Source organism: Electrophorus electricus, chromosome 8 (genome assembly GCF_041902795.1).
Source record: "Electrophorus electricus isolate QZ-2024a chromosome 8, ASM4190279v1, whole genome shotgun sequence".
NCBI classification, from domain to species: Eukaryota; Metazoa; Chordata; class Actinopteri; order Gymnotiformes; family Gymnotidae; genus Electrophorus; species Electrophorus electricus.
This window is the reverse complement of record NC_137504.1, coordinates 9,805,787-9,831,791: the sequence shown is the minus strand read 5'-3', so window position 1 is coordinate 9,831,791 and position 26,005 is coordinate 9,805,787. Positions and strand designations below refer to the sequence as shown.

Genomic DNA, 26,005 nt, shown 5'->3' with positions numbered 1-26,005 from the left:
CTACTGTAATGCAGTACTATGCTAAATGCCACAATACTACAGTACTACAGTACTATGCTAAATGCCACAGTACTACAGTACTACAATACTATGCCAAATGCCACAGTACTACAGTACTACAGTAGTATGCTAAATGCCACAGTACTACAGTACTATGCTAAATGCCACAATACTGCAGTACTACGGTACTATGCTAAATGCCACAGTACTACAGTAATACAGTACTATGCTAAATGCCACGATACTACAGTACTATGCTAAATACTACCGTACTACAGTAATACAGTACTGTGCAAAATGCCACAGTACTACAGTACTATGCTAAATGCCACAATACTACAGTACTACAGTACTATGCTAAATGCCACAATACTACAGTAATATGCTAAATGCTACAGTACTACAGTACTGTGCTAAATGCCACAGTACTACAGTAATACAGTACTATGCTAAATGCCACAATACTACAGTAATACAGTAATATGCTGAATGTCACAATACTACAGTAATATAGTAATATGCTGAATGCCACAATACTACAGTAATACAGTACTATGCTGAATGCCACAATACTACAGTAATACAGTAATATGCTGAATGTCACAATACTACAGTAATATAGTACTATGCTAAATGCCACAATACTACAGTAATATAGTACTATGCTAAATGCCACAATACTACATGGACATCTGTAAATTAAGTTCCAGTATAACAACATCGCTGTGACAATTCCAACACAAATGCTTTCCATGTTCTCCGGACCATTCTCACAGGACCAAATGAAATGATTAATGTATGAAATGCTGATTGTGTTCTCAGGGATACCGGTAGAAAAAAAATCCATTCTAATTTAAAGAAACCCATTTGCAGACATTTAACTCACTCGTGGCTGGATGCTGGACAATGATTAAGCCAAGTGTTGGAATAAATTGTGCCGTCAGTGTGTGTTTTTCCCACTGATAATCCATTTTGGTCTGTGTCTGGAAAATCCCCTCACTGTCTCGGATCAGGCCTACTAATGCCCATCACTCAGAGAGCCTAAAACAGAATACTATCAAATGAAAATGATTTAATGAATAAATGAATTAATTCTGAGCTCTCACAGATGTATAATTCAACAGCTGTCAGTTTTCAGGAACGCGCGTGGCCCGGGAGGGAGGCGTGCGGACTGCGGACCGTCGGGGACGTGTGCGAGCTGTGCGCGGCGAGTTTACATCAGGTGGCAAGCTCGCCGGGAGCGTGCTGCCTCCTCGCGAGCGGAGGCATTGTGTGTATACATGTATACAGAAGAGGAGACGTCCATGCTGGCAGCGTGATAGCTGAGAGGCCTGTCTGCAAGAGATTAGGCAGTGTGCGCCATGTGCTCGTGTAATAGCATTCTCCTCCCTGTTCCCCTCCAATGGAACGGAATCAGAGCACAGACGGGTCTCTCCACATCCCCCTCTACTCCCAGTTAGACGAGAGTCAGTGATCCGCAGCCCAGCTGCAGCAACGGCTACAGAGGCATGATTTTACGCGGTCCCTTGGGGAATGTTTCAGTGTTTTAAAGCCCCGGTCCCCCTCCCAATCACTCATTACTGGCCGCATCTCATGTACTCTCATATGCGGTGTATTACATTATTTAACATGTGCAGGTGGTGCATTGGTGCTGTGGATGCGGAGTGTTATTAATCGCGTTCTTGGTTGAGGTTATTTCCCTCAACTCTTCCTGTGTGTTAATTAATTCTGGGGAGGGAGGCAGAGCCCATATGCCTCGTCTCGCCTCACTCTGCAGCCTCGCGCGTCCGAGTGGCCCCCGGGCGCCGAGTGCCGGCGACAGTCATTGACGTACTTTACGGCTTCCTTTGGCATGGCCTCGCCTCGACGGGTCGTGTGCTCCCCTCCGCAGCAGCTAGACACTGCCTGCGCTGCCCTGTTATTGCTTCATCACTGGACATAAAGTGTTATATAAAACATACAGTAATGAAAGAGCTAACCCGCTTTCAGGAGGCCCGTGCAGCACTGCCTGTTTGGCTCATGCCTTGAAGGCATGAAACCGCAGGGCTGGTTAAAAATAGCCTCTCCCCAAGGCAGACGTCCACGACAGGCCGCCGCCTATGGAGAGAGATCTTCAGTGCCTACCGCTCTGCAGTCAAACGGGAAAGAGGAGCGAGAGAGAGAGAGAGAGAGAGAGAGAGAGAGAGAGAGAGAGGAGGGGCACAGAGGGAGCACCGCTCCTGCTGCCGTCTACTTCACCGCACTCAGCCTGAGCCGCACTGGTTGAAAAACTGAGTGGCGAAAGAGGGCGCGTTACGGCGGCATCCACGCCCGTGGCATGTGCCAGTGTCTGATTGGCCCTACTGTGTCTGTGCGGTTCTGCGCTGTCTCTCTGATTTGGCTTTAAGGAGAGTGAGTCTCTGGGGTTTTGATTGACAGCTGAGGGTAATGAGCTGTGCCTGCTGGCTTCCATAAGTCATCTAAGAAAAGGAGGTCTCCTGAGAGACTGACAGTGTGTTTGCACTGGCCTCCCGCGACCAGGCAGCCCGCCAGGCGAGCCAAGCGGGGAGAAGCAGAGATGGGGAAAGCCTGGAGCACGGCTCCCGCCGCCCGGATGCAGCCGGGCTGCGGAGATGGATGGCGGGACGCTCTGGCAATCTCGCTTGACTAAGGAAGGGAGAAATATTTCTCTTACCTCTGTCATAGACGATCTCTCTCTCTCTTTCACTCCCTCTCTCTCTCTCTCTCTCTCTCCCCAGATCACCCCCCCCCCCCCCTCCATGGCTTGTGGTCTCTCTCTCACTCTTTTTTTTTCCCCCTTCCCTTTTTGGCTAAGTGAGAATGAAGTAACGGAGAAGGTGTCAGCGTTTGAGTTCTCCTCATCTACAGTATTTGACTGCTGGCAAATCTCTCATCTGCTATCTGTCCATCACAATCAACGGCGTTATCTCGGACACGCCGCGCTGAGCTAAGCGCGCGGGTCTTGACAGAGGAGCCGCTTTGCTGAAGAGGGAAGGCGAGGCCGATCTAAATACAGTGAATCACAGCGGCAGTACAAGAAGGCCCAGGGGTGGTGGATTAAATGAGAAATGCTATCAAGAGGAAGGCTATGGGATGTTGGGGGGGGGCGGGGCGTCCCCTGCCCCCCTCAGCGCCAACCCCAATTTCATTGGTATCGCCTTGTAGCGAAACCTCTTTCATTCCTCCCACCATCTTTATCCTTCTTTCTGGCCCCTGTCTCTCAATCTATTTGTCTCATCATTACCTTTTTTATCCTCTCTCTCTCTTTCTCTCCTGCTGTCCCCTGGGCAGCGGCAGGTCTCCGGTTGCCTGATCCTTGTGCGCACTGCGAAAAGCCACTTCGGTATTCCACTCAGCCTTCAGACAATCCCCCGCCCCCAGCCCCCTTACCCTTCCTTCACTTTCCACCTGCCACCAGGCTTTGGTCTCCGCTGCCCTTGAGAAGGGGAAGTTAGCGAGAGCACGGTAGGCCTGCGCAGATGAGGACGACCTGCGCTGGGTGGGAAAGTAGCTGTGCATTCCAGGGAGAACAAAGAGGGACTGCAAATACGCCACCGCACACCATGCGAGGCACGCGAGCAGTCATGCTTTTGAGCTTCCCCACCTGTATTTCTGCCTTGCTTTGTCTCCGAATCGCTGCTTGTGCATTGCCTAAAGCCTGCTGATGCATGCTGAGAGCCTGCGCCTAGATGTCTCTGAAAGCGCGGTCTGGAATGTCCTCGCTTCAAGCTGCCAGCACCCAGGTGGCGCCCAAGCTGCCCGCACACGGAGGAGGCGCCCAATTACTGCAGACCTTTCCGTCCGTCTTCCTAAAGGCATGGCCTGCGCACCTTCTGCAGGTGCCCGGACCTGATGCTACAGAGGGGCGGGGAGTGCCGGAGCGCTGATTCGGCAGTGGCACGTGACAGAGCGCGCCGGGAACGCTCAGGCGTGCTGGGGCTAGTGGGAAGCACTCGGCGAAGTGGAATTAGCACTGGTGGGAGATGAGTGGGAGAAACAGTGAGTGAGTGACTGATAGAGAAGGGAAAGAGAGGAAGTACAGGGAGAGAACTAAGGTGAGAAAAGAGCTGAGCCTGAGTGAGAGAGAGAGAGAGAGAGAGAGAGAGAGAGAGAGAGAGAGAGAAAGAGAGAGAAGGGGGTAGGAGTGGAGAAAGAGGCCAGCGAGCGTCTCAAGGTGATGGGAGTGTCTTGACAGGAGCTGTCCACCAGCATGGTGCTGAAGGAAGGCACATGGCCACCGGAGTTGTTTTAAATCTCATCGGTGCTGTTGATGACATCGGGGAGGGGCAGGGTGAGGTGAAGCAGGGGAATCTCTACACAGGACCGTGATTTGATTTTTATGTCTCCTTGCCTCAGGTCATCACCTCCACTGGCTTTCTCTAGCACAATAACCATTGACATTTAAGATTTGTATGGGACTCATGCTATAACGTTGCCTCTTCACCGTGTTCACGTGGAATCTTCAGACATAGAGGAGCACATACAGTGCTCATCAACAATTAGGAGACACCTACATTTTGAAATGTACAGTAGGTGCCCCCCCCCTGGCCACTATTCTCTTACTAATTAAAATAAACCCTGAAATATGGAGAACTTTAAAAAATGATTATTCAAAAAAAATATTATTATTTAGCAGTGGTATCAGCTCAACACTTGTCTGTTTACACTGACCTCCAGTCAGTCACGTTCTGAGACCCTCCTCAATGGCGCATCCCTACACCCCATCCCTCTCCGTCTGGGTGAGCACCACCAGGTACTTGTACTATGAGCGAAAATGGAATTATACTGTGCTGCTAAAAGATTTCATGTCAAGAAATGTGCTAAAACAAGAGTTATAATTGGAAGAGCTATACCAAAGTGGAGAGAATTATTACATGTGAAATTGGACATAGAATTTGCAACATGCCTCCAGGAAAAGTATGTTAATGCAATCTGTATAATGCATTCACTTCGAATAACAAATAGAGTAGATAGATCTTTATCACTTAGAGAGTTAAGTAAAGTAACGCACTGGGTGAACCTCCTTCAGAGAAACAGATGTAATGCTGGTCAGCTGTATAAAACTTCTTTGCAGCTAACAGTTCTAACTAGCCATCACAGGTAGTGACTGATAATCTCATGGGAGCTCATTACAAAGAAATACCAGACAGCAAAAACTCTGGACTGTTCTCATAACAGCAAATCATTATGAGCCGAATTACACGTGTTTTTAGGTTTAGATTTCAATGTTAGGACGATACATTTAGTAGTGGGCGTGCTGGGTGTTCATGGGTGAGAATGGAAGGTAGAGGTGGTTCTTGACTCATGCACCTTTCAGGTGTTTTACGTTAAATCAAACCTTTGCAGATAGAGAAATATTCTTAAACACTACTCCGGAAAAAAAGACAATGCCCCCCCCAAAAAAAACAACAACATTCATATCTTGCTGATTATGGATAAACACTTTATAGTTAAATTACGGATAACACGGATGACAGATAATAGCCAGCAAAAGAGCTACAAAGCTGTATAAACCTTTGCAGAAGTGAGCCTTAAGAAACCTTCCTTCCCCTAAAGTAAAAGAATAGCAAGTATATTAATCGCTCCTCTTTAGTTTCCTCTTTAGTTGAGTCATCCTGGGAACTAAAGTGGGTCACGCAGCGGCAATGAACCTGCGAGATCAAACAGTCCAAACGAGGCCCCACGCCGATCACGGAAGTACCGGAGCGGCCGGCCCACGTGACGCTTCCCGCGCGTGCATGGGTGGCGGCAGTTCCGCGGAGGCGAGCGCACGAAATAATCACGCCGCAGCCATGAAATATGCAGAGCTAATGAGCGCTGAGCTAATGCGCCCAAGCCGCCGCCGCCGCCGCGCAGGAATGCGGGGAAACGCGTTGGTCACGGTCGCCCGGCTGCTTCTCTCCGCTGCTCCGCGCTGCCTCAAAAGGGGAACGCATTAAACGGGAAGCGCAGCCAGATCCCGGCTCTCTACAGGGCTCCGTGGAGGAAGCACACCCCTCCTTCTCCTCCAACTCGGCTGACGTGGCTTTGCAAGGCGAGGGCTCCGACGGCCCTTCTGAATGTCAGGCTGGGAGGGTTCTGAGAGGCTGGTTTTGTGGCTCTGAGGCGCACTCATAAAACGCTCGTCAGAGAGGCTGTAGCCAACTCCGGCAATCCGTGTAGGCGTTTCTGATAAAACAAAAAACAAGATGATGAATCTCTGACTAAAGGAACAGTTATTATAGGCTGGTTGGCGTAGTGTTTATTCCCCCACATCGGAGACTCCAGCTCTCCTCCAGTGCTGGCACTCTCTGGGCTGGAAAGATGTGAACTAAAGCAGATTTTCCCTCTTCCCTGGACAGGAGGGAATAAGGATGACAGTCTCCTCTCTCTCTCCGTGCAGATACAATCATTCTAGGATAACATTTACAAATGGGCACAGTGCTAAAAAACAGTTTGACATATTAAGGTACTACTTAATACACAGCTATTTAACCGGGCGGGGTAAGGAAGGTAATCTGATGAGTGCTGCTGAATGCACATATAGATCATTTTTGTGAAATTTATAATTGGGCAAAGTTCTCTATAAAAGTTCTGAATTGTTGACATGAGCTGAGCCTCACCTGTAATGCGATGGTGGCTCAGGGGTACCTACTTCTCTTAGCAATCTAGTCTTGTGTCTACTCTTTCAAATAGCAAGACTATAGTCACTGAGCCAGTACTTCGCTAGGATCTCTCTCTCTTGCTCTTTCTCTCTGCTGCAGAGCTGTCTGACTCATCAGTGTCCTACGTGGCACTGTCACAGTGGGTCTCTTACACATACGCCCATGTGCGCACACACACACACACACACACACACTTTCTGGGGGCTATGTATCTGGCTCTGCAACACTGCACAGAGGTAAACGAGGTATGTAGGTGCATGTGTGTGTGCTTGTGTGTGTGTGTGTGTGTGTGTGTACATGCATGTTTGTGCGTTTGTCCAAGGGCCATGGAGAAGCAAAGGCAGATGAGAACATTGGAACACGGGTGGGCTGTGCTCAGACTTACACAGTAACACGGACAGGACTGCAATCATGCTGGTGTTTGTGTCAGCCTGCAAATCCTCGGTGAGGAGACCAAGGGAGAGAGGGATAATGGGGGATAGAGAGAGGGAGGGAGAGAAGACACATGTCCTCTCCAGGAGACGGTGTCATGGAATCAGGTGCGTCTGGGTGAAATGGCGCCAGTCCAGAAGCTCGGACTGAGACTGGCAAGCTTTGTAAGGAAAACGGTAGTTTGCCGCCTCTGAGGAGGGGAACAGGGGAAGCAAACTACCTCCACGTGTCGACACACAAAGCAACACTGCTTACTTTCTGACGCCTGGCGCGCTTCGTTTTGATATAGCTGAGAGCTGTTGTTGTCCTGCCTTTGTAGACATTTGGAAACCCGTGTCAAAGGTGAATTTGTCATTGCTTTTCTAAACATACTCTGAAAGACAACGGGCTCCGGTTTGGCAAATGGAAAAGCGTAAAGTCTGCACGTCTCTGAGCCCCTGGGGCTGTCAAGTTGAAACCTGCAAGAGCGCATGCAGGAACACTGGTAAATACCCATGTAACACCAAAACAGGTCACTTCTACTGTAGGAGGATTTGCAGTGTAGACGATGGGTTGCTGACTTAGAGCAGTCCCCACCTGCCAAGCCCACAGAACCCACGGCTCCCTGGAGACCCCAACCCCAGTACTTCTTTAACACACCTACACATGATAATCACATGTTCATGTGTACAAAATAATTCCACACTTTTATGGCAGGTCTCCATTAAGGTGTAGGGTTTCATTTCCTGGCTATAGGCATGTCATACTGTCAACATTAAAGGCCACTTGATATGCTGCCTAAGGTGTAGAGACCACACACACACACACACACACACACACACACACACACACACACACACACACACACACACACACACACATATATATATATATATATATATATATTGCATTGCAGATACAGACATAAACACAGGCAGATATATACAGATATCTATCTATCTATCTATCTATCTATATATATATATATATATATATATATATATATATATATATATATATATATTGCAGATACAGACATAAACACAGGCAGATATATACAGATATCTATCTATCTATACAGATATATATATATATCTGCCTGTGTCTGTATCTGCTATATATATATATATATATATATATATATATATATATATATATATATATATATATATATATATATATATATATACACACACACACACACACACACACACACACACACACACACACACACACATCAGTATCTGCCCACATCGCCACCCTCCATAGCCACATGCATATGAGGGAGCCACACTGTGTCTAATGTATGCGGAGCAGCCGGCCTAGCTCAGGCACTGAACACATCTGAAAAGCAGCACAGCAGGAGAATGGCATCCTGCCTTCAGATCACCTCTACCTCTCTCTTTCACACTGTATGGTCTCACTCTCTCTCACAGACGCGCGCGCACACAAACACATGCTCACACACTTTCACACATTCCCACGCTTGCACACACACAAACTTGGGCCCAGAAGTTTTTTTGACAAGGATATTCACACAAAATCTGCACGTGGGGTTTATGCTGAAATATGGTCATATAGATAGATTATGATGTCATCTTCATGTAGAGGAGATGAAAGCAATGTACTGAGACATCTTTTTGCCACGTTGTTGCATTCTGACGATTCGAGTGTACGAGTGTTGCACATTTTGACATTCAAAGCAGCTGGAGCGATCTTCTAGTGATGGCTTATGCTGGGTAATGACTCACTGGACACAGTTACCAAATTATTCCCCCACTAAGATCGGTCATATAGCATTCTCCTAATGGCCCTCAGTTGAAAGTGATGTAAATAGTGAGAGCATATGAATGAGTATTGCATCAGCCATGTGGAAGTGCATGTAATGTCACCACAGAACCCTGAGCACAACTTGCCGCCATATCTCTCGGCAACACCGCATGCGATGATGTTCAACTAAATGTACACCTCTCAGAAAAGACAAAGAAGAAAAAACGAACACTAAAAATCAGGAGAAACGACATCACACAACACCTCAGAGAGAACTAGTGACATAAGCCCTCATTCTAACGTCTGATAACAACAGATTAGTTGCAGCTAGGAGCAGCAGACCATGAAGGAGCCGGGCTGCGTGGTCAGGTGGCGACGCGACGCCTCTCCAAGACTCCGTCACGGTAACGCCACGCCACTGCCTGTTCTTTGTCGGTCGGCCCTCTCTTCAATTGACGCGTGACGCTCTCCTCGGACTTCGTTACTATTGTTCTTGCAGTCGGTATTAGTTTGCGACAGCATTGCATTGTGGGAGTTCAGCACAGTTCAACAGACAGCAGAGCCAATGTCGAATTACCGCGAAAAGAATGCATGGGGACTCCGGTGGCTGAAGACCGCGCCACTTTTCAATTAGACGTGGAAAAAAGGTAGGAGAATGGCATCAGGTGCAGCGTGAGGCAGTTCACACAATAGAAGAGTTAGAAACATGGGAGAAGGAGTCCCGAAATCGTATTAGTTTAATAACCATTCAGAGGGAGTGCCCCGCTCCCTGCTCTGCCGACGTGCGCCCCCAGCGTGGGTATACAGCAGGAAAGAGCATAGAATCATTTTCACTTCTTGTAAATTAGGGCTCAAAAACAAATGACATGGTTTGGATTAGATGTTAGCAGACACTCAGCTAAAGTTGCTTAAGAGCAATTTGTAACGGTTCACTGTGAAAAAAAGCAACAACCACCAAAATAAATAAGTAAATAAATAGACAAACATGTTAAATGAATCCAGGAAGTCACTTCAGGGTGAAGTCACCCTTACTAAAGAGCCACTGTATGAATTTTTCAGTGAATGCTCAATAACAATGAACCTATTTTCCTTTCTGCTGTGGACTTACTGATAGACCCCGAGGCACAGAAGGGGGAAAAACATCATGTTCCTCTGGAGTGTTTCAGAAACGCTGGAGACACACATGGAAAAACAGACCTCAGTGAAACAGGCTTCCCAGCACATACCGGGGAGGGGCGGAGAATGGAAATGGAAAAAAAAAACAAAAAACAAAAACAAAACAGAACAACCTTTGGTTAGTTCAGGTGGGGACTGTTGCTACAGCAACCAGTAAATCCAAGGCACAGGGTCCTGTCCTGATGGGAAATCCTCACCAAGCCCCTTGAGACTGTATTCACCACAACAGTAAAGGCTAAAACATGAAGCACGTATGCGGCATTATATTGACATTCATAAACCCTGTAGGAATGATTGAGGGCAGAAGGGAGAAATGAATCTGTCGCCGGTTTGTGCAGGTTATCCTACAGGCAAACGCAGCGTACAGTTATAGGAGAGTGTGCACGTCTCTTTCTCTAATGGTTGCTAGGTTACAAACTGGGATGTGGCCTGACACAGGCTACAGGGCTGCTGCCGTTTCGTCAGTCACCGTCTTCTGCCTATGTACCGCGTGAGACGTTTTGAACTCTTTTACTCACGTGCACTTCAAAACGAGTGCCGGCACGGCGTGCACGCGTAGAGGGGAAATTACTTACAGCCGCTATGCAAATTTGGTTGAGGATGGCTAGAGCCTTTTTCGATTCAAGCCTTTAGAGTTGTACATCGCTCCTCAGGCTGGGGAGCGCTTCCTCAACTGCGCCGCTCGAGATCGCTGGCGTCCGTTAAATCCGTGCCGCTTCCTGCTCTGCGCGCGTGTTTACTTTTTATGGGAAGCAGTGTGGGCAATTTTTTAATCTGCGGAGCCACGCTACATTATCTGCCTCATCCATTTGTTTCTGTGGCACCGCTCCAAGGAAGCTGCCAGGAAGCAGCCACCATAAAGGAGTGCGTCTGGGCGGCGCGTATGAGCTCCCCTTTTCCTGCCATTCCATCACATGACACCCTAACCCTGCAACTCTAATTTGCAAATGCCATACAAAATGTCCTCCCGAGCGCACGAAGCAGCCAGCCCGGGCTCCTCCGCACCCTTACTTAATGAGCAAGCCGTGTCTCCGATCTGTCCCAGGTGTCTCCTTGCCTCCTGTCTCCGTCAGAATCACAACCGCCTAATATCTGTCACGTCACTCTCTCTCTCTCTCTGTCTCTTCTCCCCTTTTCTCACTTTCTTGCTCCCTCTCCGTTCTCAGTGGAGATGACTGATGTACAATCTGATGTATTAGCTGTCAGCTGTTTAACAGCGGGGAATAACTGCACTGAAGTCGCAAGCCGCAGCGCTTGCTGCGAGCGCTCGTCCTGGCGACGGCGAGTGTGCTTGAAGTGCAAGTAAGATTGGGTGTACATGTCTGTGGGAAACAGGAGAATTCGTACAGATGATCTTAAGGCTGCGGCTGAACTAAAAACAATGACCATGTGGGTACCGTGAGGATCTAATTAAGGCGATTTGCTTGTGCGACGCTGCAGATGTAATTGCTTCTGAGCGCCGGCAGTACTGCTGTATATCTGCCAGTGAAATTACAGCATGTAATTAATTGAACCAACACAGAGTGGTTCGCACTGGCCTTTTTCAGAGAGATATGGCTAATTAGGAAACGTGATAAACACACACCCAAGGAAAAGGTTCCCTCAAACACACTAACGAGAGAAGGACTCCGTCAGAGCTGCATGCATGCATCTGAGTTGTATGCATACCCGCGCACAAGTATTGGAGGCAAACATTATTCCTGATCCTGGAAGAAAGCCTCTGTCTTCAAAGCTTTCAATAATATAACCAGCCTCTGTTCCTCAGAAACATTTCGCTGCATAAGTTTGCACCCTGACAGAAGGGACCAGAGGTGATGAAGGCAGGGGGCTTACACACACACACACACACACACACACACACACACACACACACACACAAGCACGCGTGCACACACACCCGCCCACACACACACAGCACAGGCGGAGCCTGGAAGAGTTGAGGCGTGTCCCGTGAAATGACGCCCTGATTGCGAAGGTTCAAGTGTCTCCAGCAATCACGGTCATGGACGGGGCCGATCTGATTACGCCGCTGTCACTGATGACTGTGAAGAGGGCTCGAGGGTTCCCCTCCAAAGAACAGGTGCCTGGCCGAGCGGCTCCGGGAAAAGAGGAGAGAAGTGTGTCGTAATTCTGACGAACAAGGACGCTGGCAACTCACGCTCCATGTGGGAGAAAGCGATAAGCCAGAGTGATCTCCGGCCAGACCGAGAGGAATGGAAACGGTATCTAAGACAGAGAGAGAAAAAAAAAACCCTTTCTTAGCTCTTCTGGAGCATCTGCAATTTCTTTTTGTGAAAGACAAAAACCGAAACCGGGTAAACCTTCGTCGTCTCGCTGGGTCACATTCCGCGACACCATTAACTCCGGACTCAGGCAAGGACTCCGAATGCCGTATACGTTGCCCCGCGTGTGAGAAATGGGGAGACCTGGCTCAAATCTATATCGCGGCGGATGGGGCGAGCATGCTCTGAAAATAATGAGGTCGCGGGGAGGCTGGAATCAGGCGCAGCCTGGACGGGAACGCGGCGCGGAAAACAAAGAGTGCAGCTGAGCAGCACAAATCCTGGCGCAGCCGGACCGGAGGCCCATAAAAGCGGCAGGCGGCAGCGGGTCCTAAATCACCATACCAATGCGCCAAAGTGCATAGGAAGCGCTTCAGCACGGGGCCCCTCCCCCTTAGAGTGTAAGGCTGCTGGGGCTTAGTGTAGCCCCCTCTCCTAGCTATGCAACAGCTCTGCTCTTAACGCTAATTAGACCGAGACTCCAGTGAAAAGGAGCCTCTGTGTAGTTTGCTGTAGCTAAAGATGAACTAGGACGGTTCTCCCCGCCTTCCGCCTCCCGAAGAACGTGCTTATAGATTACTGAAATGTTTGTGCACCATGTCAGAGGCCGTTACAGAAACCCGATGAAGAGAGATGGCCCGGGTCCGTTAGGGGGACCAGGTGCGTTACGATTGCGGAGGGGCTTGAATGAGAATTGAGTGCTCTATTTAACAGCCATCTATTATTTAGCAGTCTACTTGCCTGAAACCAAAAAGGTTCCTTGTGCATCCTAATGTGGTGTCCTCAGGCCCTGCGCTGAGACTCAGGACAGGAGCATCCTGCAGAGAGACAAATCCCCCCCCCAGGTCTCGTGCTGCCAAGTGCTCCAGCAAGGCCCCTCGTGAGCAAGCAGGAATCACACTCACGCCACCAATATTAGCACTACCGCTTGTGCTTCCTGTGTGCTCTTTTATCTGTGAAACTGTGTAATCCTTAAAGAGATGATCTCTCCAGATAGTAAAATGAGCCATAACCGGTTCTGGTAAAGCTCGATTCCTTCGTTCTGCCAAATTTTGCTTAAAAAGAAACAAGGAGCACTTTCGTAAAACATAACCAGGATTTTTGACCAAAAATGCTAGTAAAGAGAAAAAAAAAGCTTCTGAATCGTTCTGCTCATCATCGTTCAGCGAAGGACACGCAGCAGGACTTTAAGAGCGAACCTTACAGAACAAACAGCTGATGGAAGAATAGATCGGATATTAGGACTGAAGGTGCCTGAAGAACTAACTCTACTTCCTGATGAGTCTGTGCGAGTGTGTGTGTGTGCGTGTGTGTGAGAGAGAGCGAGATTGTGTGAGTGTATGTGTTTTCTAGTTAAGAGGGAAGACTTTATGCTAGGCTATTCTTGACTCTGTCATGGGAGACATGTGTGGGTGGATTTGGGGCCTGCGCAAATCAGACCTAAACTCTTGGACAGGCCTGCGCGCCACACAAACACACATACAAACACACGTACATACACACACAGACCTAAACTCTTGCACAGGCCTGTGAGCCGCCCCCTGCAGCAGCTTCACAATGCCCAGCACCACACACACACACACACACACACACACACACACACACACACACACACACACACACACACACACACACACACACACACACACACACACACACACACACACACACTCTCACTCCTCCCGAGCAATCGTTGTACTGTGATTATGCCGACACCGCTGAACTTAGCTCCCCCCAGATCTCCTGCCTATTAGCCGAAGGCTGAAACAACGTTTCTGAAAGCGCATTTAAAGAAGGACACCGGTCGCCTTGCAGCTGCGCCCATCATGCCCTTCCAGTCATGCCCTTTATTAGCAGAACGTTGCATCATTTGGGCTAAAATCCCTTTCATGGAAAATAACAAGATAAACAATAACTAAAAGTATGCGTGCACTGCTGTGGATAGAGCCATTTCGCTGTATATGGGATGACGGCGGCCGTCGACGAGGCCTGAAAAAGCAAAGTGCTGCGCTTTTTTAAGACGTCTCGAGGGCCCTGATCTTGTTCATCTCCGTTTAAATGCACGTGTCATCGTCTCAGTTACTGGTAAACCGGAGGAGCAGCGAGATATGTGAGACGTTCCGAGGCTGAATATCTGAGACACCGTGCGCATTGTGTGCATTGTTTACTGTGATCTTTACATGCGTGTAGCCTTGAAGGGAGAAACTCTAGCTGGTTTGTTTTAAGTCCTCAATATTATCACTCAACAGGCCCAATTAAGAACCGTACGACTCTTGCATCTTTTATTGCTCCAGATCCCTCATAAAATAGCTTGTTAATTTTCCTAAACTGATTAACGCCACATGTTTCAGATATATTAAATTTATGCACTTTGTAAATTCACGCTCAATCTTTCAAGAATTATTCATAGAGAATAAATGTGAATCCTCTCCTCTGGACATCTATAATTGATGAATTTAATGAGATAAATCGCAATTTCAGTTAAAGTATGACTCATTACAAATTTTGAATGATATTATTATCACATAAAAGTCTAAAATAGAAATGTTTGTCCATGAAAAACAATGAATTTACCATTATTGTAATGTTTCATAAGCAAAGTTAATGGGGTGAATTACTGGCGTGTGGTCTTTTACTGGTCAGAGATCGGTCATACAGATGTTGTCAAGTAACCGGATACATTAATAACTTGGATGGAATTACTGGTCCCAGACCAGTGATCAGTTTAAAGGCACAATTTCAATTCTCTGCCCAAGCCATAGTTTGGCTATGGTTGAGCTGATCTTACTGCAGGTGTAAAAAGAGGCATCGAGGCACAGAGAGAGTGATTTCACCCCTCACAGGTCACAGCATGGATCTTGCGCTTTATTGAAGCCTCTGGGTATGCTTCTGACTGGAGCAGACTCCTGGGCTCTCTTCTCTGTGTCACATTTAGAAGCACCACCCCCCACAGGTCTGAGATCAGGGAAGGGGCTTCGAGCTCTGTGAGTGGCTTCGGCCCTGCCACTGTGCCTGCAGATCCCAAGCATCCTCTAACGCAGCGCACATAATGGCCATTTAGGAACCATCCATAGCCAGCGCTTACGATGCAGCCTCTGAAATTGCCTGGCACATATAATCAAGGAATTGTTAATATGGGAATACAGCTTTCAAAGTCGAAATGCTGATACTGCCGATGGTATTCGGAGCTCACGCCTACGACGCTGAGCGGAAGAGGCTGAGATCCTCGCCGCCGTTCCACTGCCATGTCACGTATCAAGAGGAAAAAAAGGGAACAGCCATTCCGTACCGTAATCCCTCCTGATCGCTCATCAGAATGGGTTCAAGTACTGTGGCGGACCCGGGACCGGCCCGCCAGCTCCGCCACACGTTTCACCTCCGTTCACCTCCGCGTCCACGTCCATGCGCCTGGCCTATCTCGGTGACCAGATCTCTGGAAGCTGGCACCCTGCTCCGGCTGCTGGAGTTTAGAGTGACAGGCCCAGGTCCACAATGGTTAGCTCTTTTGAAGCATCTAAATTGCAGAGAGAACTGGCAGGCATTCACAGTCGAGCGCGGAGAATGCAGAGGTCACGACTAACCGTCCCCTCATTACTGCCCCGTATTCAAGCCGACAATAGACCACTCAGGCAAAGCGCGCCATTTTCTCTCACCAATCAATTATTCCCTTTACTTCCTGCCGCACCCCCTCCAAGCGGCAGACACACAGAGCCCAGCTTGGCGGCAGTAATGGGACATGCCTGTTACTGGGACGAGCTGGCCAGATAATGTCTAATCTATAGCGTGTTCGCTGCTGGACGACTGAGGTGTGCGCCGCTCCGCCGGCAAGGCCTCCATCCATCACGGCCGCGCGGGAGCGGCACGTCGGTGAGGAGTGACGACGCGGGGCCCGGCAGGGGCTGAGGCGCGCCCTTGGAGGCGCGACAAGGGCACACGTGTGGCGCCTCGAGGCCGAGTGGCGCGCCTCGCCCGGGAAAGCCCGCGTCAGCATGCAGGGGCAGGCCCGTGTGAACAAACGGGACCGCCGCTTGTCAAACATCACGCCTGTGTTAGCACACGGGCTTCTGGGTATTAGAGCAGCAGGGAGGGGCTGCGCTGCATCCTGCCGAAGCGATGACAGGAGAGAGAGAGAGAGAGAGAGAGAGAGAGAGAGACGGAGAGAGAGAACAGAGTGGGGGAAAGGTGAATGTTCAAAGATGGCTGCAAGAAGTCAGCAGGACATGTGTATGGACCAGCAGGTCAGGAGAAGCTGCAGATGGGGGGCAGTGTGCTGGTAAGGAGAAGAGTGAGAGACTGCAGGGAGATCTTAAGGCATGTAGAGACACACAGGCACTACCACATTACAAGAGACCAAAGCACCCTGTAGTCCAGCAGGCAGGCCACATGAATCATTCAACACACACAGTACAGTCGAGTACAGTACAAGACCAGGGCTGCCATGTTTTGACAAGCATTGATAATGGCAATTATTTGGTATAAACCTGTGATTGTGAGTATTAACTACAGCGAAGAGCATTTAGTACACAGTGACACAGTCGCAGCATGCGTTCTAGAGTTGACAGGTTGGTGAGCACCTGTGATCACCAAACACAATATTCCTGTGAGTCACAGCACAATCATTTCCACGCGTGCTATTGGAAATCTGAAAAAGTACAAACGAAGGAGGAAACAATAAACAATATGCAGTATGTGTAATAAACTATATATACTGTGAACACAAACATAAACTGTATATATTATTCACACATACACACACAAACATGCGATTAGTACTATTAACGCACATACAGTGTATATTGTTCACTAAGTGTACTGTATGAAATCTCCACTTACTAGATATTTATGGCTTAGTTCCTAGCAATTTTCCAACGTTACTTTATATATCTTGGCAAATCTATATTATATACATAATGACAAACTGTGGGACTACTGCCTGCTTGGTAGCAAGGAGGCAGGCTGCCTTGAAAACGAAGACTACTGCAGAGTCTCCGTGAGTGTCATGATTAATGGGAGGAGTCTGTTGTCACATGGTGTAAATGTCACGATTACAGACAGTGACAGACCTCTCCTCCCCCGTCGCCCAAACTGCATGCCATCCCTCCATCGCCCAGGCTCATCCGCATCTCCCAGACCCCACGGATGCTTCCTCTACTAATCTGCATATTGGCTCCGCCCATGTCCCTGTGCCTCAGCGGCATGTTGCAGATGGGAGGGCATGAGGCGATGGGATCAAGCAGTGATTACCAGTCAATGAGGGCGAGCGGTTTTTAGACCGCTGCGTTGGGTGGCGTTCCATAGGAGACAATGCTGGCCAAAACCCTGTCCACGTGCATGGACTAAACATTCCACACAAATGCAGGGAAAGTTGTTGTTTTTTTGGTTCTAAAATGACACAAACAAAACAATTTGGTGGTTGTGTCTGAAAATGAAATTAATTGGGATTATTATCCATCGCAGGTGCAGCTGGGGAAGATGTGTATTACCGTGTAATTGAATGAGAGAGGGAAATCGAGAGGCGCGACTAGACTGGACAGACTTTGCATTCATATGTCAATGGTGAACCTGAGCCAGAACATTTGCAGAGTTTAGTGCTCAGGGGGCCGTGACCCTGTGAGCGAGTTTTGCACCGGCATGGAACCGTGATGCAGCTTTCTATAACTGGAAAGATGTAATTCATAGCCTGTCTTCTCGACTTCGGGTTCCCTTTCAATCGGGACCCTATTTTAAGGATAAGGACACCATAAACGCATTAAATGTGGCTGTGGAGTCTCGACTAGGGCAGGAACATCCAGCCTTCTCGCTTTCAAATGGACCAAATAACCCTGTCCTCCCCGGCTGTCCACAGAGAACTGAGCCGCTGGGCCTGTCCTCCAGTGTGGGAGACGACTGTTTCCACTGTCTGCCACTGTCCACGGTCCTTCCCTTGCTTAAAAGTTCAGCATGAAAAAATGAAAAACAACATAAAAACAACCCAGTCTGGCCACACCCCATTAGAATTTGTTTATTTATTAGGTTATGCTCATTCTTTAAAAAAAAAAACTTTCTATAAATATTTATTTTCAACAGATTTATTTTCACCAATTTGTTTTAATTTCACCAAAAACTGTTAAATAGAAATGTCACTACAAATACTGAGGATCAAACATGCCTTGATTTCAGACATCATAAATTCTGGATTTGATACATGTGGATTTGATACATTTTCACTGCAGGAAGGCACAAACGTAAAGGAATATGCTTAAGATAGAAAGTTAGTCAAAGGGGATTATACTCACACGTTCTTAATCGAGGAGATCTTTAAGTGCTGAAAGGCCAAGGCTACTGCAGTGGGTTGCCTCCATTTTATCTACGCTTGTTTAAGCCTCAGCAAAGGCAAATGACTGACACCCCTTCAAAACACTGAAGTAAACGTGCACTTGAAACACAAATCTGAATGTTCAGTATCAACATTATTTTTGGAGGGCTAATTTCAGATCTTAACAATGACAGCCATGCAAATCCAAATCAGTTCGCACAAACTGAAAGAGCCCCGACCTGTAAAGCGAAGCAGCAGCACCAACACAGCACTGTCTGGTGCAGTGCTCACAACCTTACACGTAACCTACTTTCTGAAGCTCCCCACTTCACAAAAGGAATGATCAAAGCGTAATGTATGTGCCATGTTTGTTTTTTTTTCTCCCACAGCTGGAGGATTATCTCGGAGACACGACAAGCTCAGTAGCCACTCAGCGCATGACAGAGCTGCATAAAGAAGACGGGCTGTCATCGCTCCACAGAGTGCAAGGCTTGACTGACATAGGTGTCATAGCACAGTGCTTGGAAGGAGAGCTATTTTCAGACTGGGGGATCTAACAAGGAGTGCAGAGCATCTGGCCTGCAAACCCAACGCACCCCCCCCCCTCCCTCCCCGGCCCGTCCCTATCTCTACAGCAGATCTGCAGCAGTCGCACGGAGAACCGGAGACCCCTCCCTGCGTGATCTGTGAAGAGTAGAAGGGAGGCGCGGATCAAAGCATGTGCGCGGTGTGCGCGGAGTACTGAAAACACCCGGAGCCCAGCCATGGCCAGGAATACCAATGTGCGAGGTGATGTCAGCATCCGGCTCCCGGACGTAACAGCCCCGCTCTCTCCGTGTGGGAGTTGACCAGACGGAAGTGCTGGCGTGCGGACGAGGGTGAGGACTCACCGTGGCCCCCTCTCGTGAGGAAGGGCATCCTGTTGATGGCGATGGGCACGGTGCCGTGCTTGTTGTGGAAGTGGTGGACGTGGTGCGTGGTGCTGAGGCTGGAGGACACGCGGGCATTGGCCGTCCGGTCCGGCAGGGAGAGCAGAAGGGCCACGGAGAGAGCCAGCCTCCAGCAGGAGCCCAGGCCCAGCCAGCCAATTCCCCCACACTCCCAGCCCAGCAGTAGGACCTCCAGCCTGGGGCAAGAGGCGCCGCACCAGGCCCTGGCGCCCCCCATCTGTCCCGCCCGTTGGAAAGAAGACATCTCAGAGAGGAAAGCCCATGTCTGCCGTTATCCACAGGACAGGTAAACAGCTCAGCGAAACGACGCAATGAGGTTTCTGCTCTAGGACAGTGGAAGCCAAACGAGGAAAAAAAAAGCCCCTCAAGGCAGTAGGTTTCCAAAGAGCCAATAAAATCCTTGAAAAGAAATAACAAGATCCTCAGTCCCTCGTCTCTTCGGAATCCAAAGGGAAACCAGTGCACTGCCTTCCTCTATGGACAATTCTTCTTGGTTTAATGCTCAATTACAGTTAAAATGAGGATACTTTGTCTACAATCAAGCAAAATAATGCAATCTATTTAGAATGATAAACATCTGTAAATGCAGCTCCCAAAGGCGTTCAAATGAATAGAAGAGCAGCCCTAAATCAACGCATCAGAGTGCTGATATCGGCTTAATTGAGCAGAGAAGAAGTGCTCCAGGTGACATGGATGCCAGGAGGTGTCTCTCTCTCTCTCTCTCTCTCGCTTTCTCTCCTCTCTCTCGTTCCCCTGTTCTCTCCCAGCCTGAGGTAAGGCTTATACTCTGTTAAGACCACTCTTCCTCAGAGGACGGCCCCTCCACTGCAGAGGGAAAGATAAGAAACATCCCAGCAAAAAAAAAAAACAGGATTACTCTAATAAAGGGTAGGGGGAGATGGGAGGAGAGGAGAAAACGAGAATAAGAAAGAAAAGGTTAGAGAGACGGAAAAAAGGCAGCCAGAACCGACCCAAGCGGACGGGGGAGGTGCGGCGGGACGGCGAGTACTCCCGCTCTCGCAGGCAAGAGAGAAACCCGCGCGGACAGAGAAGGCAATCTGCTGCAACGCGGCGGAGGAAAAAAGAATTGGGAAATAAATAAATAAAGTGGAGCTCTCCGAGGTGCTGGAGGAGCTCTCCGAGGTGCTGGAGGAGCTCTCCGAGGTGCTGGCGCTTCGGTGCCTGCCTCGGCTCTCCTCCTCCTCTGAGCGTTCACCTTCCACCGGCTGAGCTAGAGCGAGAGAGTCCGTGCCGAGAGCGTCGACGGTCAGCTCCCCACAAACAGCCGAGTGTGTGTCTCTCTCCCTCCTCCTCCTCCTCGCTCTCTGGCTGTTCGCTCTCTGCCGCTGACGCGCTCCCTGTATTGATTAGTGCTGCTTTCCCTCCCCCTCGTCCCTCTCCTTCCTGTCCGCCACTCTCCGAGCTCCGCTCCAAACGGACGTGTTGGTCGGTGCGCCGGGGCTCACAGCTCCGGCTGGAAGGGGCGGAGAAACGGTGGCCGTGGAAACGGCTGCAGGAGGGCTGCACGACCTGCAAAAGCTCAGCTGGATACGCTCACTCCCGGCAACCACGGTGGAAAATGGGGGGGGGGGGAAAAAAAAAAAAAAAAAAAAGAGAAAGAAACGTGCGCTAATTAAAGTCAGCGCGATGCGTTGCGCTCTCCGTAACCCTGAATCCTCCGAGGTTTTCCTCCAGGGATGGTGAGCACAGAGGCAGAGAGGCAACTATAGGGTCTTCTTCACCAGTGCGCAGACCAGGACACCTAGTCCTTCTGAAGCCCCAGCCAGAGAGTAGCGCTGTGTGAGCGAGCTTGTGTGTGTGTGTGTGTGTGTGTGTGGGGGGGGGGGTGTCAGAGAGAGAAAGGGAGCGTGGTGGGAGGAGGCGGAAGTGGGCACACATGGTGCATACGCACACATGCAGACGGAGGCAAGCCAAAAGGGAAAAAAAAGAAACCAGCCGCTCGTCAGCAATACGAGCCAGTGGATTCTCCGCTAACGGCGAGCCGAAAAAGCCACGAAACAAGAAACCACGGCGGCACACTTCAGAATTTGGGGAGCGCCGCTCGTGGTAACGAGGGACGAAATCGGCAACAAAGACCTTCGCTGGTGGGAAAAGGAGAGGGTGTGGAGCCGGAGAATTCAGCAGCCCCTTTCAGCATCGAAGCCGAATCCCGTGGAGCAGAGCAGGCGACGCCATCCCCGCGCGACCACCACGGCGGTAGCTGGTGACTTATTGTGATGAATAATTTACTATTAGACCAAACGTGATGACAAGACTTCGCAGCATGTTGCCAAATTATCAGGGCATACTTGTGCGTCTAGCCAGGCAGCGCCTCAGCCAAAAACAGCTACAGCTGTTACTAATAACAGATGGAGAAAATGCGATATGATGGAGGCATAGTGGGACTGCACCTCTATTAAAAGAAACGTCAGGGATGCTGAGATGGAGGAGAGAGAAACAAAACAAAACAAAACAAAACAAAACAAAAAGGACTCTGTGTAACCCCCATACATCAGATACATCTCACGGGATAGAGATCTCAGTTAGGATTGCCTCACCGGCAGAAAGGACGTGCTGGGAGGAAAAAGAAAAAAGCCGAACAGGAAAGAGGCAGTGCCACCTTTCATGGTGACAGGAAGGGAGATGGCGGTCATTACTCAGCTCCGGAGCGAGAGCAGAGCGGCATGCTCCGGGGGAGGGGCGCGCCCAGCCCCGTTCCCCCCTCTATAAATCCTCTCCAACGGGCGGGCCGAACGGTCGCGGTTAGCCACAGAGTTGAAGTGAGGGAGGAGCTCCGCCCGCGGAGATCTGGGCCGAGGCAGCAGAGTGGGGTTGGCCGTCCTCCCTCTGATTGATCCCTATAGTTTTGTGCAGTGGGTGTCTGAGATACATGAGAGATAACCTTCAGAGCGCGGCGCACGCCTCGCACGGCTTCGGACATTATCTCTCGGGCAGACGAGCCGGGAGGAGCTAACGGACGGGAGCGGGCCATTCGGGGTCGGTCGTCGATCATGTCTGACCTTTCTCCCATTTTCTAAAGCCACGTTAAAAAGGAGGCGACGTGGAGAGAAAGGCCCTGAGATCATCTAAGGAGAAGGCAGGAATTTGCATACCGGAGCAGGAATAATGAATGTGGGATAATGAAGGTGGGAATGAATTTAGGTAGATGGCGGTTCATAAGAGGTGCTGTCCACCGTCAGGTGGGCAGTTTTGGGGCTTCCTTCTTGGTGGCGATGATGTCTTCATGAGGGTTTCTGGAGATGAAAGGCTGGCATTAATCAGTCTGCCAGCCCCAAAGCGGCTGGGTGCTAGAAGGAGTGACGGTACGTGGCACCACACACGGCCTCCCCACGTTCCACCATCTGCCACCTGGCGGTGGTGGGCTGTTTTCTCTCCCCAGCTCACTCGTTGCCTCTCAGCCCTTGGTGAGCGCAACGGAGAGCCTGCCTGGAAGACCAGCCCAGGGAAGCCCCTAGCAGGGAAAGCCCATCACTGAGCACTGCCACATCACCAGTCCCAGAAATCCAAACCACTCACCATATTAGAGTGGGCTAGCATTCACAGTCCGCTATGGACTGCAAGCTACGAGTCCTTTCTCACAATAGTGAAGAAAGAGAGAGAGAGAGAGAGAGAGAGAAAATTCTAGCTTATTCAACATAGATATGTCAGAGAATCATAAGGAAAAATGAATTCAAACTCTCCCTGGAACTTTTGAGTTAAATGGTGCCATGGCTAATTGTTCGTGACGTCCTGTGCTAGTCTAGAGGATCATTACGGGGTTTTTCCTTTCTCCCCATGTTTTCCAGTGTTGTGTCATTTGCGAGAAAACCAGCAGCATAATGAGGTAAGTAATGGAGGGAGAGACATCATCGCTGCTCCCCCTGCATCCTAAGCCGTCCCGAGCTTGGCGCTGGTGCCGAGGCCCCCGGGGGAGCGAGGCAGCCGCATTAATAATGTCAGTTTTGGCATAATTACTCATAATGCCTGCCTTCTCTGGAACTAATGGCCTGCGGTTGAGATATCTGCTTGATTTAATTCCACTTGCGAAGGCAGCACCTCACATGTCTCTTAAGGGCAGAGAGGGAAGGAGTGGTGTCAGGGCAACCGCCCGCCCACCCCCCGCGCCCCCCCGCGCCCCGCCGCAGCCCCGGAGCAGCCATCCAGAGAAGCGGTGGGGCAGAGCGCGGACGCCAGGTTAACTGCGCTCCTCGGAAAGTGTCAGGCGGCAACGTGCAGCGGGGATTTCAGACCATGAAAGGAATACTTAAGGTTCAGTCATATCGGTGCGCATTGTGTCGGCGTGTGGTTCGTGAGATAAGGAGGTATTAAAATCTTAAAGTGGAATTGCAGTGCATTTCTCTTTGTTGCCCCTCTCTGGAGTAGTACGCCAAAAATTCACAGGCTAATGGGTGTTTTAGATACAACAGAACAAAATTATATATATATATATATATATGTATATATAATTTATGTCTCTCTCTCTCTCTCTCTCTCTCTATATATATATATATATATTTGTCTCTCTATATATAATTTATGTCTCTCTCTCTATATATATATATAAAACATTTGTCTCTCTCTATCTAATATATATATATATATATATATATATATATATATATATATATATATATATATATATATATATATATATATATATATATAAAAATGACAGAGAAGAACAGGACAATTGATCATTGCCATAGGCAAAAGTGGCCAAGCACTGGGGCCAAACACAACTGATTGGACAAATGCGATTTCCCTGTGGCCTGTGGAGGGCAGTGAGCAGTGTTCACACTGATCATTCGTTAAAGGTGTCAGGGGCTGGCTGTTGTGCGCTACACAATGTACTGCTGCCCGTGTGCGCCAAAGTCCTGCCCACATGGTGCCAGGGTGGGTGTGGTTTCCTCATAAATCATGGTAGGTGGCACAAAAAAGGGGTGATCGTGCGTGTATGTGTGCGTGTGTCTGTGTGCGCGTGCGTGTGCATGGGCCCACTGGGGTCCAGGTGCCACTAGAAATGAACCCAACCATCTGTGATAGAAATGCTTCTTCAAATGGCGTGAACTGTGGAGGCCCACCTGTTCAAAAGCCAGGCCTCTGGCAGCGAGCCTTTCACTCTGACACTCTGCTTGGCCCCAATTTCAATTAGGACAACTTGGGCTCAAAGGAAATGCCGCAGCAACATTAACCAAGATGCAGCCTTAAAAGACTGCATACTGTGCAACACCTACTGAGCCTAAAATCAACCTGCAAACGTGCCCTTCCAAGAACAGTTGAACAAATTAATTAATAAGCAACGGTTCCTTGCCTGTGAGTGAAGCTTGGTAATTACAGAATCATTGAAAAAAATGTTTAAAAATGATACATTTTTAATAATGTTAAAAATTGTGGCAATTAGCAACTAATAATCAGGTATGAGGAATAAGCAATAGACTAAAATAAACAAAACAGACGAACAACTTCCGATTCTGGGAGTCTTAATCAGCCCCCGCTTATGCAGTCCAATGCCGTGCTCGTAAAGCCTGGTAGTAGTGTCATCTGTAGCCACATCAGTGTCTAATCCTCTTAAACGGAAGGCGCGTGAGGTCTGCACACTGCACGGATGAAGGCTCCTCGCCATTTCCCCTCGATGCGGATACGCTCGAGCTAACTGATCCGCCACTCTGCTAATGAGGCCGATCGGCTCCCTCGCGTTCCGTTCTCAGCTGTGAAATGGCCGAGGTCTGCGGTGGATGTGCGCAGCTGGATTAAAGCCCGTGATCTGGAGACCTGGGCAAGGGTGTGGCGCCGGAGAGCAGTTCAGAGCTGCCGATGGCCACGGCCCAGCGAAGCAACCGTGTCTGAAAAGCTCACCTGCTTGTCTGCGGCTAGCTTGTGTCCCGCCCTTTTCCTTACGCACCCTTTGTGATCATGTTAGGCAGCAAATTTCGTTTACTTGCTTCTAGATTAGTAGCCTGTGATGATCTAAAAAAAATGCACTTTCGGGTCACACGGTGAATTTGAATGCACAGCCAGTTCATATATTTTCCAAAGAGGTTTTATGTACTTTATGTATTTGTATGCTTCTGGTTGCTTGACGAGCTCAAATGAGTAAAACACATTACTTTGATCTTCCATTCCTGATACTAGCATTGTGTTTGTGTGTTTAATTTTGTTAATTTTGTTTACCACGATCTTAATAATGTATTCTATTCTAGCAATGACAAATAAGCAGCCTACAACAGGATTTAAGCTTCATAGATGAAATAAATGTAAAAAAAATAAAATAAAATTTCAATAAAATACAGCAAGGCCTAATAATCAAAAACAAATCTTTCAGATACTGTCACCACGCTTTACTGCTGTAGGCGAGCCTGCGTGTGGGAGAAGGGAGGCAGGACGAGGAGGTGGGGGTGTTGGAGGAGGTGGGGGTGTTGGAGGAGGTGGGGGTGTTGGAGGAGGTGGAGTCTGCCCGCTGGGCCTGCGGGGTTGGCA

At 49.0% G+C, this 26,005-nt stretch overlaps 1 protein-coding gene across 12 annotated transcripts in view; it reads right to left on the bottom strand.

The window, feature by feature from the left end:
* nrxn2a (neurexin 2a) overlaps positions 1 to 26,005 on the bottom strand; it is a 213,227-nt gene that overhangs the window by 54,818 nt on the left and 132,404 nt on the right. For 2 of the 12 annotated variants that reach the window (XM_035527282.2, XM_035527283.2), the window contains exon 1: positions 19,469 to 21,310. The exons of 9 other annotated variants lie outside the window; for them this stretch is intronic. In XM_035527282.2, coding sequence (XP_035383175.1) covers positions 19,469 to 19,772 — 304 coding nt within the window. In that variant the 5' untranslated portion in view covers positions 19,773 to 21,310. Of the gene's footprint in view, positions 1 to 19,468; positions 21,313 to 26,005 lie in introns of those variants that run through there. One more of the 12 variants, XM_035527284.2, reaches the window with a different exon arrangement.